This window comes from Phacochoerus africanus, chromosome 1 (genome assembly GCF_016906955.1).
Source record: "Phacochoerus africanus isolate WHEZ1 chromosome 1, ROS_Pafr_v1, whole genome shotgun sequence".
Classification (NCBI taxonomy): domain Eukaryota; kingdom Metazoa; phylum Chordata; class Mammalia; order Artiodactyla; family Suidae; genus Phacochoerus; species Phacochoerus africanus.
Genome location: NC_062544.1, coordinates 262,236,446 through 262,252,871, shown reverse-complemented (window position 1 = coordinate 262,252,871; position 16,426 = coordinate 262,236,446). Strand labels below are relative to the sequence as shown.

At 40.4% G+C, this 16,426-nt stretch overlaps 1 protein-coding gene across 1 annotated transcript in view; it reads right to left on the bottom strand.

The window, feature by feature from the left end:
- Nucleotides 1-7,778: 7,778 nt before the first annotated feature.
- CXADR (CXADR Ig-like cell adhesion molecule) overlaps nucleotides 7,779-16,426 on the bottom strand; it is a 52,818-nt gene continuing 44,170 nt past the window's right edge. The window contains exons 4-7 of the mRNA XM_047794729.1: nucleotides 15,579-15,734; nucleotides 14,328-14,450; nucleotides 13,654-13,792; nucleotides 7,779-12,150 (exon numbers count right to left, since the gene is read on the bottom strand). Coding sequence (XP_047650685.1) covers nucleotides 11,886-12,150; nucleotides 13,654-13,792; nucleotides 14,328-14,450; nucleotides 15,579-15,734 — 683 coding nt within the window. The 3' untranslated portion in view covers nucleotides 7,779-11,885. The remainder of the gene's footprint in view (nucleotides 12,151-13,653; nucleotides 13,793-14,327; nucleotides 14,451-15,578; nucleotides 15,735-16,426) is intronic.

Below are 16,426 nucleotides of genomic sequence, written 5' to 3'. Positions count from 1 at the left end.
CTTTTGATGGAACAGTGACAGAATCACTGTTCCCTTCTTCATGCTGAATGAGTACCACACCACTAAGCCTCTACTTCCAAAAGACTCTATAAACCCCAAAGACAGGATACCCATGGGTCTGATTGTCCAATCTGAGACACTTCCTCGAGTGAAAGGGTTGTTGCTATTTGTTAATTACAGTGAGATTAACAGGCATAAGACAGAGCTGTCTTGGGAAAACTGGGATATAGTCACCTAATCCTGTAAGATATGAGGCAAATATTACTAATATAACACAGTAACAGCAACGATGATAATAACAACCAATGCTCACAGAGCACTGACAGGTGCCAGCCCACGTGCCTGACATTAGTATCATTCCCAGAGCAAATCCATTGGGCAGGTCCATTATCCTCATTTTATTGTTAAGGAAAAGTATAGAGGTTTAAGTGGTTTGTCTAAGGCCATCCAGACAGAACCAGGCAAGTTGTCTCGCAAACTCACCTTACAGGGTTACCCTGTCCAAATCCCCCGCCGTACACACATTGACACTGAGTACATGTAATACCAAACTAAAATGTGTTCAATCAACGGATCTCTGATGGGTATTTTTCTCTCCTACCAAAGCAGCAATCCCCTAAAAAGTAAAAATCTAAATTTGAGGAACAGAAACTCTTCAAAATACCAGAAAATTCTTCTCAACAGGAATAGAAAGATGGGTTCAAACAGTTCTTCCAAAGTTTCCAGGAATAATGTCTCTCCATTGGCTGACAGCACTGGACTCCCATGTCAACCCTTTACACACACACACACACACACACACACACACACACACACACACACTTTTCCCCTTCATTTTCTTACTTCCTATTTAGGTGAACTTCCCTTTATGGGCACTCATCTTTATCTGTATCACTTCCTTAGTAATTGCCAATGTTTTCATGATCATGACTTTCCCACCTTCTATTTTCAGCCCAGTTCTCACATTCTAGATGCATTTCCAACATTTCCATTAATATATACAATAAACTTCTCAAGCTCAACATGTTCAACACTGAACTCCTTGGCTTAACTTTCAAACATTAAGAATCAGGGCTCCAATCTCTACATTTATTTCTTTGTCATGATCTATTCTTGTGTTTTTAAAAATCTGTCTTAAAACTTCTGACTATTAAATTTTTTTATCTCTAGGCCTGAGCTTTCTATTTAGGTCTAGGTTTATGATTCACCTGCTTATTATCATCCTTCAAAGATTGTAATAAATTCTAGTAGAAACAGGACTTGATGTCTTAATTTCCCACTTAGTTGCTCCAATCAAAAATCTAGTTTTGGAGTTCCCACTGTGGCTCAATGGGGTTGGCAGCATCACTGTGGCACTGGGACACAAGTACAATCCCCAGCCCAGCACAGTGTGTTAAGGATCCAGTGTTGCCACAGCTGCAATGTAGGTCTCAACTGTGGCTTGGATCTAATCCTTGGCTCAGGAACTTCCTATGGGGACGTGGGGATGGCCAAAACCAAAACAAAACAAAACACAAACCTAATATATCCTTATACCCCATGACTAATCCATTCCCATTCACTATTACCTTTTTAAAATAAGTATTCAGGAAATTTTTTTTTTAATTTATTTTTTCTTTTTGTCTTTTTGCTATTTCTTTGGGCCGCTTCTGCGGCATATGGAGGTTCCCAGGCTAGGGGTTGAATCGGAGCTGTAGCCACCGGCCTACGCCAGAGCCACAGCAACGCGGGATCCGAGCCACGTCTGCAACCTACACCACAGCTCACGGCAACGCCGGATCCTTAACCCACTGAGCAAGGGCAGGGACCGAACCCGCAACCTCATGGTCCCTAGTCGGATTCGTTAACCACTGCGCCATGATGGGAACTCCCCCCCAAAAAAATTTTTAAATAAAGTGAGTATTCAGGATAATATCTCTATTCCTCCCTCTCTCTCTCAGACACACACACAGAAAGTACACGTATAGAGCATTTCTAGAAAGATAATACAAATGACTATATATGCAAAACAGAAACAGACTCACAGATACAGAAAGGAAACTTATAGTTACCAGTGGGGAGAGGGAAGTGGGGGAGGAACAGGGGGATGAAATTAATAGGTACCAACTACTGTTATACAGCACGTGGAATTACAGCCATTATTTTGTAGTGACTTCTTTTTTTTTGGCTTTTAAGGGCCAAGTTTGCAGCACATGGAAGTTCCCAGGCTAGGGGTCGAATTGGAGCTATAGCTGCCAGCCTACACCACAGCCACAACAAAGCCAGATCCAAGCCTCATCTGTGACATACTTCACAGTTCACGGCAACGCCAGATCCCCAACACACTGAGCGAGGCCAGAGATCGAACCCAAAAGCTCATGGTTACTAGTTTGATTTGTTTCCTGCTGCGCCACAATGGGAACTCCTGTAGTAACTTTTAATGGAGTATAATCTATAAAAATATTGTACCATTATGTTGTACACCTGAAATACTGTAAATCAACCAACTATACTGAAAAAACAAACAAACAAAAAACATGGAGTTCCCATCATGGATCAGTAGTTAACAAACCCGACTAGCATCCATGAGGACAAGGGTACCATCCCTGGCCTTGCTCGGTGGGTTAAGGACCCAGCGTTGCTGTGAGCCGTGATGTAGGCCTGCAGCTGTAGCTCCCAACGGACCCCTAGCCTGGGAACCTCCATATGCTAAGGCTGCAGCCCTAAAAAGCCAAACCAAAACAGAATAACCCTATCATCACCTTGATCGCAGACTCTGACCCTGCAGAACTGTGAGACAGTAAATTTCTGCTAAGCCACTCCATTTGTGTACTTTGTTATGGCAGCCCTAGCAAACTCATACAATTATACACAGAAATTAACTGTAAACATAAATGACTAGTCTTTTCAGGAGACTAATCATTTTAAAAGACATGAAATCTCACTTTTTAAAAATTAAAAGCTCCTAAGATACAGTGTTTTAGTTACCTAGGTAGGTCTCCCTAATTATAATATCAAGAAATATCATTACTATATTCAAATTAGAAATGACATCTAAGCATGTAACTTTTTTGGCATCTAGTGATCTATTTAAGGTGTGCTTAAATATTTCTCAAAATTTGCGATACCCAAAAACAAACATTCTACCACAAGTGGCTTAGCGTGGTTGTCAGCACAGGGTTTCCTAAACAATTTAGAGGTTCCCAGAGTTCCCATTGTGGCAAAGCAGAAATGAATCCGATTAGGAACCATGAGGTTGGGGATTTGATCCCTGGCCTTGCTCAGCGGGTTAAGGATCTGGTGTTGCCATGAGCTGTGGTGTAGGTTGCAGATGCGCCTCGGATCCTGTGTTGCTATGGCTGTTGGCGGAGGCTGGCAGCTGTAGCTCCGACTGGACCCCTAGGCTGGGAACCTCCATATGCTGGGGGTGCAGCCCTAAAAAAGCAAAAACAAAAAAAAAAAAAAAACAAACAAAACAATTCAGAGGTTCCCAAGTTTGGTTATTATTGAAATAACCTGGGACAGAAACAAGGCCACTGACCTTACCTCAAATCTACTTAGAATCTCTGAGGAGGGTTTTAGAAACTTATTTCTCTAATGCTTCTCCACTTCTCCAGGTTTGAATAATTTTTAGGTTTTGCAGTTGGTTGGTGGCTCAGGAGGTTAAGGATTCATCATTGTCACTGCTGTGATGCTGGTTCCATCCTTGGGTCAGGAACTTCCACATGTCACAGGCATGCCAAAATTAAGTTTGGTTTTGTGTTGGTACCTACTGAGTCAGGTCAGCCCCATTTTTATTTGTGCAAGTAAACTTTTTTTTTTGGTCATTCTTTTTAGGGCTGCACCCGCAGCACATGGAGGTTCCCAGGCTAGGGGTACAATCAGGGCTGTTGATGCCATCCTACACCAGAGCCACAGCAACGCAGGATCCAAGCTGTGTCTGCTACCTATACCACAGCTCACAGCAATGCTGGATCCTTAACCCACTGAGCGAGGCCAGGGAGAGAACCAACAACCTCCATGGTTCCTAGTCAGATTCGTTTCTGCTGCGCTACAACGGGAACTCCATGTGCAAGTTAACTTTTAAGCCCTTTGCACGTTTCCCTTCACCACCTGGACTCACTCACCCTCTTTCTCTTGGTATCGCTTTCTTGGAAGAAACCAGGCCAGCTGTCTTGTTGAACACATGACACATACTTGACAAATGCAGACTTGTTCCTAATGCCCACAGTTCCCTTTCTGAGCAATCTGCAAGTCAAAATTAGAATCTGGAGATAAAGGTGAATAAACCAGCTTCAAGCCGGTCAAGGGGTATATTAAGCATGTTAAATAACGAAAAGGCAAAGGTTTTGTGCCATAAAGACCCATTCTGGCAATACCAAGGGCCTAGATGCACTCCTAATTTAACTTGAGTGAGGGGCAGGGGTGTGAACAGGAAAAATGACTCCAAGGAGAGTGTGTGCACTGACACTGGTCAGGGAAACAAGGAGGGTCCCTCTCTAGGCAGGGAAGTCGCATTTTCACAGAGGTATGAAACCAGCTCTGGAGGACGGCTAATATCACAAAGGGGCACCTCGAGGTGTGGAGCAAACAAACCACAGAGAAATGGAATGGTCACGAGAGACCTTTTGTATCAGGGTAAGGTGATGTTTAAAAAAGAAAAAAACCTTACTGTACTTGAGTATTGGGACTCAGCTGACAGAGATGGGGACTATCTTTTCATTAATGAAACTGAAGGTCTTTGTTTGTTTGCTTGGTTGCTTTGGAAGCACACGCCGAGTTCCCATGCCAGGGGTTGAATCTGAGCCACAGCTGCATCAATACCAGGTCATTTAACCCACTGTGCCGGGCCGGGGATCTAAACCCCAAGAACCCACACCTCTGCATTCTTAATCCACTGTGCCACAGCAGGAACTCTTAACGTGCTTTTTCTTTTCTTTTCGCTTTTTAGGGCCGCACCTGTGGCATACAGAAGTTCCCAAGCTAGGCATAGAATCAGAGCTGCAGCTGCAGGCCTATGCTGCAGCAATGGCAACCCTCAATCTGAGCCTTGTCTATAATCTACACCACAGCTCATGGCAACACTGGATCCTTAACCCACTAAGTAAGACCAGGGATCAAACCTGCAACTTCATGGATACTAGCTGGGTTTTTTTCTGATGAGCCACAACGGCAAAGCCCTGATGTGGTTTTAAAATAAATAAAATAAAATGTATTTACATTTTAAGACAATCAATCCACTAGGACTGTGGACAACGAAGGACCTGGGGAAAGACCAGGCAAGATCATGATGGCTTCTAGAGTCTCGCTGAGGGCTACATCAGGTTTTACCTCTGTAATTCCCTGAATCTTCTCCTACCTCTCTCATTCTCCATCAGAGTTAGCATTTCTATAGCTCAGCAGTGAAACCAGAGGCATATGTATCAAGGACCTAGTCTGAAATTTATTTCTCAGTTCTTCATTAATTCCTGAAATTGTTTTTTTCATTCTACAAATAGTTATGGGAGTTGCCATTATGGCTCAGTGGTAATGAACCCAACCAGCAACCATAAGGATATGGGTTCAATCCCTGGCCTCAATCTGTGGGTCAGGGATCCAGCCAGAAGTTGCAGTGCAGGACACAGATGCAGCTCGGATGTGGCACAGGCCAGCAGCTGCAGGCCTGATTCAACAGCTTGCCTGGGAACTTCCATACGCCACAGGTGTGAGCTTAAAAAAATAAATAATACAATGAAAAATATAAATAGTTATAAAATTTAGAAAAATTACTTAAGTAACAGGGAGTTTCCGATATGACTCAGCAGTAACAAACCTGACCAGTATACGTAAGGATGAGCATTCTAAGGACCTGGCACTGCCATGGGCTGTGGTGTAGGTCACAGCAGAGGCTCAGATCTGGTGTTGCTGCAGCTGTGGCACAGGCTGGCAGCTGCAGCTCTGAATTGACCCCTAGCCTGGGGACTTCCATATGCCTCGGGTTTGGCCCTAAGGAAAAAAAAAAAAAGTTATTTGAGTAACAAAACAAATCCTGGTGTTCCCGTCGTGGTGCCGTAGAAATGAATCAGACTAGGAACCATGAGGTTGCAGGTTCAACCCCTGGCCTCAATCAGTGGATTAAGGATCTGGCACGGCCGTGAGCTGTGGTGTAAGTCGATGACATGGCTCGGATCCTGCGTTGCTGTGGCATACGCTGGCAGCTGTGGCTTCGATTCAACCTCTAGCCTGGGAACCTCAATATGCTGAGGGTGAGGCCCTAAAACACACACAAAAAAACCCCAAAGAACAACAACAACAACAAAATCTCGTTTGATCTACACTTCAGGAATCAGAAATACCAAAAGGAAAAAAGAACTCAACTGAGTTCCTAGAAATGGCTTTCTGATCTTGTCACTGCTGACTTTACTAAATTTAGAATTTACATTTATTTACCCCTTAGACCTAAAACTTGACCATTTTTACCTAACGATAGAGTATTTTAGGAGTTCCCGTCATGGCGCAGAGGAAACAATCCAACTAGGAAGCATGAGGTTGCGGGTTCAATCCCTGACCCTGCTCAGTTGATTAAGGATCCGGCGTCGCAGATGCGGCTCAGATTTAGCATTGCTGTGGCTCTGGTGTAGGCCGGCAGCTACAGCTCCAATTAGACCCCTGGCCTGGGAACCTCCATATGCCACGGGTGTGGCCCTAGAAAAGGCAAAAAGACAAAAAAAATAGTAATAATAAAGTATTTTATATTCAATTTTGGCTCAATTTCATCAGTTTTGCCATTTGGTACTTAATTAACCAGAAATATGATCTGGCCTTTAGAGCAGCAAGATTCAAATATGATCTAAATTAAAGGCATTAAATTATACTTGGTAGTTTCACTTAGCCTTATTTTAATCTTGATTCTCTGAAAATCCGTGTATCACTCACTATTGGCATCCCAGCCACCTTGGATAAATGCAAAAAATTTTCATCATTCCATCTCTTTAAAACTTTTCAACATCCCCTGTGATGTAGGTATTTTTAATCTCCATTTTAAGCACTGGGAAACTGAAGCCAAGTAAAAGATATGGTAACAAGTGGTATTCAGCCTATGCTGTTCTTTTAACCTCCAAATAGAAAACTTCGCATTAGTATAAATCACCGGTTCTCAGTGGGGGAGGGGACCTTTGCCCCCCACCCCAGTGGCTACTGACAGGCTGGGGATGTTTTTCATTGGCACTTCTGGGGGAGGGAGGGAAAGAGTTACTGGCACCTAGCAGGGAAAGGTCAGCGATGCTACAAGCATCCTGCAGTAGTACACAGGATGGTCCCTCATAACCAAGCATTATGCATCCCAAAATGTTGAAAAATTATAAACAAAATATTTCTTAAAATACCTTCTTACGAAAATAAAAAGTATCACTACCCTATCCTGTTTTTTTCTGAAATCAATATTTAGACTCAATGAAAACAGCTTTAAACCATAACTAGATGTTTGTGAACTTAATGCGTACATGTATGCACAGTTTTCATGCATCTGAAAAACTCTAGTCCATACTGTAAATTGTGAAATGATCACAGAACTTTGGAGATTTCAACCTCAAATTATTATGTTGTATGCAGTTAAAGAGATGCACAGGACTGGGGAAATATGTCTGATATATTTTCACTGATGTGTGTGGCTATTTTAATTTTTACTTTGTTTAACAAAAGATGCAAAGGAGAGGTGAAAAGGAAACCCCAGCTCAGGAAAGCAGAGAAAACAGCATACTGAAGCTTTACAGACATTTTTTCCCCCCAAAGGCACAATGATGCCACACCGTGAGGCAGAGAACTGCTTTCTTGATTTTATTTTAAAAGTACACAAGGTCACAAAACCAGAGCAAGTTTTTGGTTCTTTTAAGCCAAATTTTGTTCTTACAAATTTCAAAATCTGCACCATCGGATATTTAAACCAGAAGCTTGAAATACAAAGGTTCATTTTTTAAATTGACACTATCAATTCTGTACTTGTGCATGTGAAGTGTCAAAATATTTCTCCTCAGTAGGATGAGTGTATTTGTCACAAAAATTCAGAGTTAGAGAATAAGTGAATTAGTGAATTGTGGTTCTCTCAACACTTGTGTCATTAGATAAGTTAGTAGAAAACACAGCATTCTTCCTTGGAGCTTTTAGTGTTCAGGATCAAAACCAAACCCGACTGATATTAACCACACTCTGAAATTACAAAATGAAGTATTTTATAAAACTGGATTTTAATTAACAGTAAGAAGCCAAATGTAGCACTTAACTTGCTGGTGTTACCATCCAGAAGATAAACAGAACCACAATTCACCAATTTATTTATTATTCTTTCCTACTTCTATTAACATTTTTAAGTAGAACCTGTGCTCAGTTATGGACCATTTCAGTGTCAAATGAGTTAAAAAAAAAAAAAAATCCAACTACAGAACATGTTGCCTTTATTGAAAGAATAGCCAAAGACATTTGAAATATTAAAACTTACCCAGAACATTTATACTACTAAACACAGGAAATATTATAAAGATATATGTACATATATATATATATAATATATAATTTCACAAGCCACTAAAAAGTTTAAAGTGTGCTAACGTTTTCTACAAACTACTCCTTACAAGACACATCAAAGCATTAACCACAAAAAATATGGACTTTTTCTGTGCACACTAGAATAAGGCATCTGAAAGCCCTAAACACTGTGGAGATGAAAAGAGATTAGAAAAAGAACGTTAAACATTCACAAATAACTTCAAATTTACATGCTGCACACACACAAAAAGAGACAGAGAATAGTTATTTTAAGATGCCATACATTACAGAATTTGATCTCCAACATCATGCAATGAGTTTAAAAATATTTAATCAAAAGGTTTACTTGCCCCTTCACTTGCTCCAAATCTCCAGAACTCAATCCTAAAAATTATCTTTTAAATAAAAACCATGTATTAATTCATACCAATAATCTAATTGTGTTTCTTGAATTAACCTCCCCCTAATAGCCACGCTCAGGCTGCGTTTCCATTACAACTCCATGGTAGATTGCCCAAATTTCAAAGAAGTTATTTGCCTGGAATAACTAGCTAGTGTAATCAATAAAGTTTTTTTTTTTTTTCCTGCCTTCTAACAAGGAAATATTGATAAGATTGCCAAAAAGAAAAAAGAACACCTGTCATCTACATATTAAAAGCATAGAATTGCATCCTCTATGATATCATTTCTTTTACAGTTTTCCTGCATAACTCAAAAGAATGTGGTGTCGGTGTCAAGTCTCTTAGGTATAAAGTGGAATGGAACAGTTTTACTTTGAAGAGTCAGTGCTGTCCTTGACTGATGTTTGACTCTAATTGAAACATTTAACAATTTTTTGTTGAACTGCTTGATAATTACCAATAGAAATTCCAGAACAAATATTTGATCTCTAGTTCAAAGTAAATTATTAGGTAGAATTGTTTGGGAAATTATCAGCAGTATCTCACTTTTGGATTAGCTGAAATTTACAACGAGTAGCTGGAGACATAAACCTAAAACCGAAGTCTGTCCTCTAAACCCAGCCACATCCAATAGTGTCTTCAGGTCACACAGTGGCTTTTTCCGAGCTTGTTTTTCAGGTTGTAGGTGGTATGGACCTGAACTGGAACGAAGCACCTCTGGGAGATTCTGATGTCCTTACAATCAAATCCTAGACTAACTACCAAGTCTAGGGGAGGAAAGCCTTACACATGTCCACTTTTCATAGTAATTTCTACTTAGATTGACAGCATGATCTTCATTATACGAAAATGGGAAATAGGGAGGACCAAAAATGTTTTATTATTAATGTTCGTGATCTTATTTATTCTTAAAATATCTTATAAATTGTATTCATATAAAACAGACTGGGAATCCAGTATTCAAAAATAGTTATTGTTATAAAATCAGAAACACAAAGAGTGTAGGGGATGTCGAAATTGTAGAAACATGACAAGTAACATAATCAGTTAACTTGCATCCAAAAAGAACAGAAAAGAAGAGGCAAGACTCAAAGTGTAAGGATAGAAAGGTATCACAGTGATGCATTTTTAGGAACAGTACCTTCACCTCTAAGCACCTTTCAGGTGATAGCTAGCTCATAGGCACCAGAAATTCATCATAAAAACTGAATTACCCAAAAGGCACAGATGAAAATGTTAACACAAGCATAAAAGCAAATTTTATGTAACATTAAAAACCTATTCCAAAAATGTCAAACTATACACTAATCCACTATACATTCAGCTTACGTTTACCATTAAAAAGTGTATACATACTCTGCCTAATCATAAATTCATGCTAACATTAATTTATAATGTAGCATTTACCACCACAGCACCCAAAGAGATGAACAGAAACCAACTCCCTACTGAAATCTAGGGAAAAGGTTTTAGAGCTAATGAAATAATTTATTGCAAACCTTATGTACTATAAAGAAACTGATGGCTCATTCTACTATATGCTATATATCCACGCTTCCTCACAATCTTAAGGGAAATACAATAAATTCACTTTCATCTACTAAGACAGCATTTAATACATTTGGCAGGTAGGAGTATTCCTTTTACTCCTTTTCCTATCATTTCTTTCTTCTTTCTTTTTTTTTTTTTTTTAAAGATTACGTCACTTCCACAAAACTAAGACAAACTTTTCAAAGCTCAACTTGATTTTCTGCAACTACACAAGACGTGTTGGCCATACAATAGCAACGGTACATCCTCCCAAGTCTGAAATACAGAACTGATGGAGGACACTTACTAGTTTAGGGTGTATTTCATCATTCTAAGTTTATGAAGACAATATCCTCCAGGAACAGCATTCAAGATGGCAAATTTAAGAGTATATTCCTAGAACATATACTATGCAACATCATCACAAAAACAAAAACCCTCCCCCACCCCAAACCCCCACTAAATCAGGGGTAAATTTTTTTTTTAATTTAGAACCAATAATTAGGGAGTTACAGATATTCTATAACTGTCAAATAATAAATGAGTTATACTTTTTTCTTACTAGAAAAATATAGCCTAAAGTGGAGGGCCAGCATTTAGTTGAGAACTGCAAAACACTACACATCCTTGACAGCAAGTCAGGGTTCTGAAGACCTGCACAGGCCTCAAGGCATCAAGACACTCGGCAACAAAGTCCACCCTCACTATTGCACCACTACTACCATCACTACATGTAGTTGACAGCAAATTTTCCAAATGGACCAGACAGATGCTCCTTTATTTTAGCATAAAAAAGGAGCTTACTATGTCCCTGCTGCCCAGAGCAACCTATCAATTAAGCACTTAAGTCATTTCATAGACAAGGTTTATGAATGACTCAGAACGAGTGGTTTCTAGAACATTGTAGTGTTTTCTACTTATTAGAGATACTTTAAACACATTTAGAGTTTTCACTGAAGCAAAAACAAGAACCAACATAAATGTATGTGACTATTTTTGTCATGAATCTTTCTGTACCAATTTGGGGGCAGGGGAATTACAGGGTCATAAATTAATTGAAAAAGGCAACCTAAAAGTAATGGTAGAAACTATAAAGTACCACTTTCAGATGATTCAAGTATCAGCTTGGTATATGCATGTAAGTTCACCAATTTCTTTCTTCACCTATGACTTCACACTCAAAGTGCTGCATCTGACTGAAGTATTGATACCCAGAAACCTATAAAATCAAGCTCTTAAAGGATATATTACTTAGAAGGTGAATTTGCCCTTAGAACTTTCTTTAATGCCTTTACTATTTCAATATAACTGCACAAAACCTGGAGTTTTTACCGTTTCTGGTGAACTTCTTTTTGATATATTTTGAGGCTGGTAGCAAAATTCAGAACAGAATAGGTGTTGATACTTCGAGAAGAGAAAAGGAACGTGGAGAGCACAGATGAAGGTACAGAGGCTCTATACTATGGACCCGTCCTTGCTCTGGGCTGGAATCATCACAGGCACTGCTCCCATCCGGCTGAGATTAGGGGCAGCTACCTTAGCGAGTGGGAGAGTCGGACTCTGAGGAGCGCGTTCAAAGTCTTCGCTTGGTACCTGGTTATACTGAGTCTTGGAATAGCCTTCCATGTTGGAAGGAGACATGGACCCCAGGGACGAGTGGTTGCTGCCGAGGTAGCTTCTGGCAGTGGATGTTCTGCTCTTCGGAGGAGGCACGTCTTCCCTAGAAAGATCACAATACGCGCTCAAAGACCAAGTTTCTAGAAACCTACAATCATGTAAGCTATGAATCATGGGGGGAAAGGAAGATCTTCTATTTAAGCACTAAGCATATAAAAGTGTACGTGAGGAAGTTCCCTGGTGGCTCAGTGGGATCAGGACCCAGTATTGTCACTACCATGGCACAGGTTCGATCCCTGGCCCCAGAACATCTGCATGCAATGCGTGAACCACCCCTGGACCCTTGAAAAAAAGAAGGGTGTGTGACACACAAAAAGCAAGCACAATAAGGTGTGATGTTGTGAACTATGTATCTATCTCAAATTTATCATTTACAGAGTTTATGCCTTCACACATAATAATGTGATTGTTATAAAAGTACATAGTTCCAGGAGTTCCCATTGTGGCTCAGTGGTTAACGAATCTGCCTAAGAATCATGAGGTTTCGGGTTTGATCCCTGGCCTTGCTCAGTGGGTTAAGGATCCAGCGTTGCCATGAGCTGTGGTGTAGGTCACAGACGAGGCTCGGATCCCAAGTTGCTGTGGCTGAGGCATAGGCCAGTGACTCCGATTAGACCCCTAGCCTGGGAACATCCATATGCTGCCGGTGAGGCCCTGGAAAAGGCAAAAAGACAAAAAAAATTTAAAAAATTAAAAGTACATAGTTCCATAATGCTGTGTTACAAAGAACAAACCTCAAATGTTTTCATATTCTCGTATCACAGACAAAGATAATCTGGTCAGAGCCACGTAATAACACTTAATAGTCGATAAAGCAACATCTACAGATATTTCTACCAAAAAAAAAAAAAAAGAACGAGGTAAAATATCTTTTTTATTATGAAAGTTACTCATCTAAGATTTCAGCTGAAAACTTTGAGCAGATTTAAGTTTGCAAAAAGTGAGAATTAGGCATAAGAAATTTTCACACCAAGCACTGACACGGAATATATATGAGTCACTTATGGTGCATTTTAAAATACAAATGTCCAGATTCCACCCTAGACCCATCAAATGTCAATTTCCTGGGTGTCAGTTTGACCCTCTGTTGTTATTTTTACAAGTTCTATAATCCAATGTGCATTTCTAGTTAAGATTTACCAGTTTAGAATATTTAAAAAAATAATATCACATTACCAATAATTCTATTAACTACCCGTGTCACTTGATACAATCAGATTTTTTTTTTTATTTGAAACCTCAACAATTCATTTTTTGAAAATTTCATGCCTGTACTCTAGTGGGAGAAGGCAGAGAGTCTGGAGATAAGCATTTTGCAGTGGTTCTTACAAGTAAGTCTCAAAATGGGGAAGGAGGCACAGTGGAGGTTGGCTGGAGCTGCACATTTGAAATTGAAAGTATAAGCTTTCCAGTACATTAAGGAAAAGAGAAGAAGCTTTCATCCAATTCTCACAGGGGCAAATGCTTCAGATGATTATGAGAACTAACACCTTAAAGACATAATACATTTAGTATACATCAGTCAACTCCTCTGCCACTTAATTACCTGATATCATGATGCACTTCTTTTTCGTATTTTTCTTCTCTGCGCTTTTTATGACAGCAAAACACAATAAGACCAATGAGCACTAGAGCAAGCAAAACTCCTATAACAGCTCCTGCAATTGTTCCAGCTCTATTTGAAGCTAGAATAAGATATTAAAAAAAGAATGGTTGAAAAAATTTTTCATCTAGTCACACTGCACGTAATAATACACAATGACAGATTGATTTCATTGAATTTGTCTCAATTTAAGAGACAAATCAGTTAGCTTTTCCCGGTCTGAAGGAAAATCCACTAAAACAACTTTCTTCTGAACTGTGTACTCTATTTCAAGGATAAAAACAATAAACCATACTGAAAGATTTTAATACTCACAATCTTAGTTGGCATTTAAGAATTTCTAAATAGCTTATACTTACTTACATTGGCTAAATATAGTACAAGAGTTGATCTGACAATTCTTGCCTTCTTAAGGTCAGTAGAGTAATGAAGGTTTTTATTAATAAAATGTCATACCTTTTTCCTTTCCATGACTTAGACAAGCTAATAACCAAACCACAGAGTGCTCTGCTCAAAGTTAGCACCCCCCTGCCCTTAATACACACTTGCTGACTGAAGCCAAGGAGGCTGTATCAAGATAATGAAACACATCTTCAAAACAGTGAACAGACACTTACGAGGAACCACATCCAGGCGAAGCAGGCATTGATCAGAGCCCACTCTGTTTTTCACAGTACAGCTGTATGTCCCAGAGTGTTCAGTAGAGGCATTTTTTACAGATATAACAGGTGAAGTCATTTCTATGGGCAGAAAGAGGAGGGTGAGGGAATGAAATCATTTTTACAGTCACATATTGCTGAGTTTTTAAGCAAAGGCAAACTCCACTTGGTCAACACGTAAAAAACTGAAGCTGGATACTGAACAAACCCGACAAGGCACAGGCAAGTCTCCAGAATGCAAACAACTGTGCGTCTAGTTCATTCACGTCAAAGCCAAAGTAATCATGACCCCTTTGGCTAGGCACAGTCTCTGCTGAAGCACAGCCACACCGATGACAAAAAATATTCCACAGCACAGAGGCTCTTAGGGGCAGCAGCAAGATATGCAAAATCTATTTCATCCCTCCAGACAGAAGAAACACAAAAAAGAAAGGTAGAAGAGGTCATATGATTTGGCCTCTTGGTTTTGAAAAAATAAACAGAGGTGGGAAGAAATCCTACCTAAGATCAGGGTGAGGAGGGTGGGAGGAGGGTGGAGCATGGTTATCAGTTTGAATAACAGGTCAATTATAACAAGCAGAGGAGTGGTCAGACCTAACCAATTTGGGAGTTCCCACTGTGGCTCAGCAGAAACAAATCTGACTAGGATCCATGAGAACGCAGGTTTGATCCCTGGCCTCACTCAGTGGGTTAAAGATCCAGTGTTGCCATAAGCTGTGGTGTAGGTTGCAGACGCGGCTTGGATCTGGCGTTGCTGTGGCTGTGGCGTAGGCCGGCAGCTACGGCTCCAATTCAACCTCTAGCCTGGGAACCTCCATATGCCGTGGGTGTGGCCCCCAAAATAATGGATTTAACCAGTTTGAATCTTTCTGGGTAGCTTCACATAGGTGTTTTGTTTTATAGACATGCCATGGGTAAATAACCTTATCTTCGACATGAATCCAAGCAAAACACTCAAGATCCAACTCCTGTGGTGACAATGAACTTAAGACAATGAACAGTTTCCATCAATATACCAATTATAACATCCTCAAGGCTGATCATTATAAAAATATCTCTTCATTAATACCACATGACACTAAGCTGTCATTATAAAACACTAATTCTCATGGAGTCCTGATTGCTCTGTCCAGAAAAGGGAAGGTATTTAGGGATTTTAAAATCTACACATACTTGCACAAACCATTCAAACTGTATAATCAGCAGTACCTGCTAACCACAAGGTGGGCAGCTTCTGTGAATTGGACAATTTCTGCCATTCATATAGTAATGGGAGTGAACCTTCTTTTGGTTCACATTTTAGTTTAAAGTCATTTCCAATTTCTTCTGATCCATCAACATAACATCTTGTACCTGAAGGCTTAACTGAGAAAAGAAAATAAATTACAAATTTATACAAGAGAATGGAATGTACATTTGTAACAACTAAACACACAGCATGCCGCACAAGCACTGAGTCAGTATCAGGTGGTCCTGGGGTCGGCGGGCACAAGACTGAAAGCCTACAATCGGTTGCCAACATCAGTTTACTCAGCTTTATCCAGCACAAAACAGGCAAGAATGAGCTCAGGCAAGCAGCCACTGCAGGAGGCGGCCAGGCAGCATCTCAGCACGGCTCTGTGCCCCTCCATTCCGTGGGGCACGTCTGAAGAAAGCAAGGACGACGCGGGCTGGGCTACTTCAGACCCAAGGAAGCTTCCCCCTCCACTCCTGACCTATTCCTCTACTCGGACCTTGACACGCAGCGTAGCTCTCAGGGAGCACGTGGCCTTCTGGGCGTGTGCAGTGTCACATCCCTCTGCAACTGTTAACAGTCAGGGGGCTTATGATAAATAATAATGCTGGTAAGAGGGACAAGTCACTTAGTGCAGGAAGGACCAATTAACATTCCACATTTTCAGCAACCCCAAACCATCCAGGGAGCAGAGTTCTAAAGAGGCAGACCTGAGGTTATATTCCAGGTTTCTCTGGGTAACTGTTTAGAGCCACCACCAACCCCACGACCTGCAACCCACCTCGACCCTAGGTTAACACCTTGGCATTTCATTCGCTTTTCC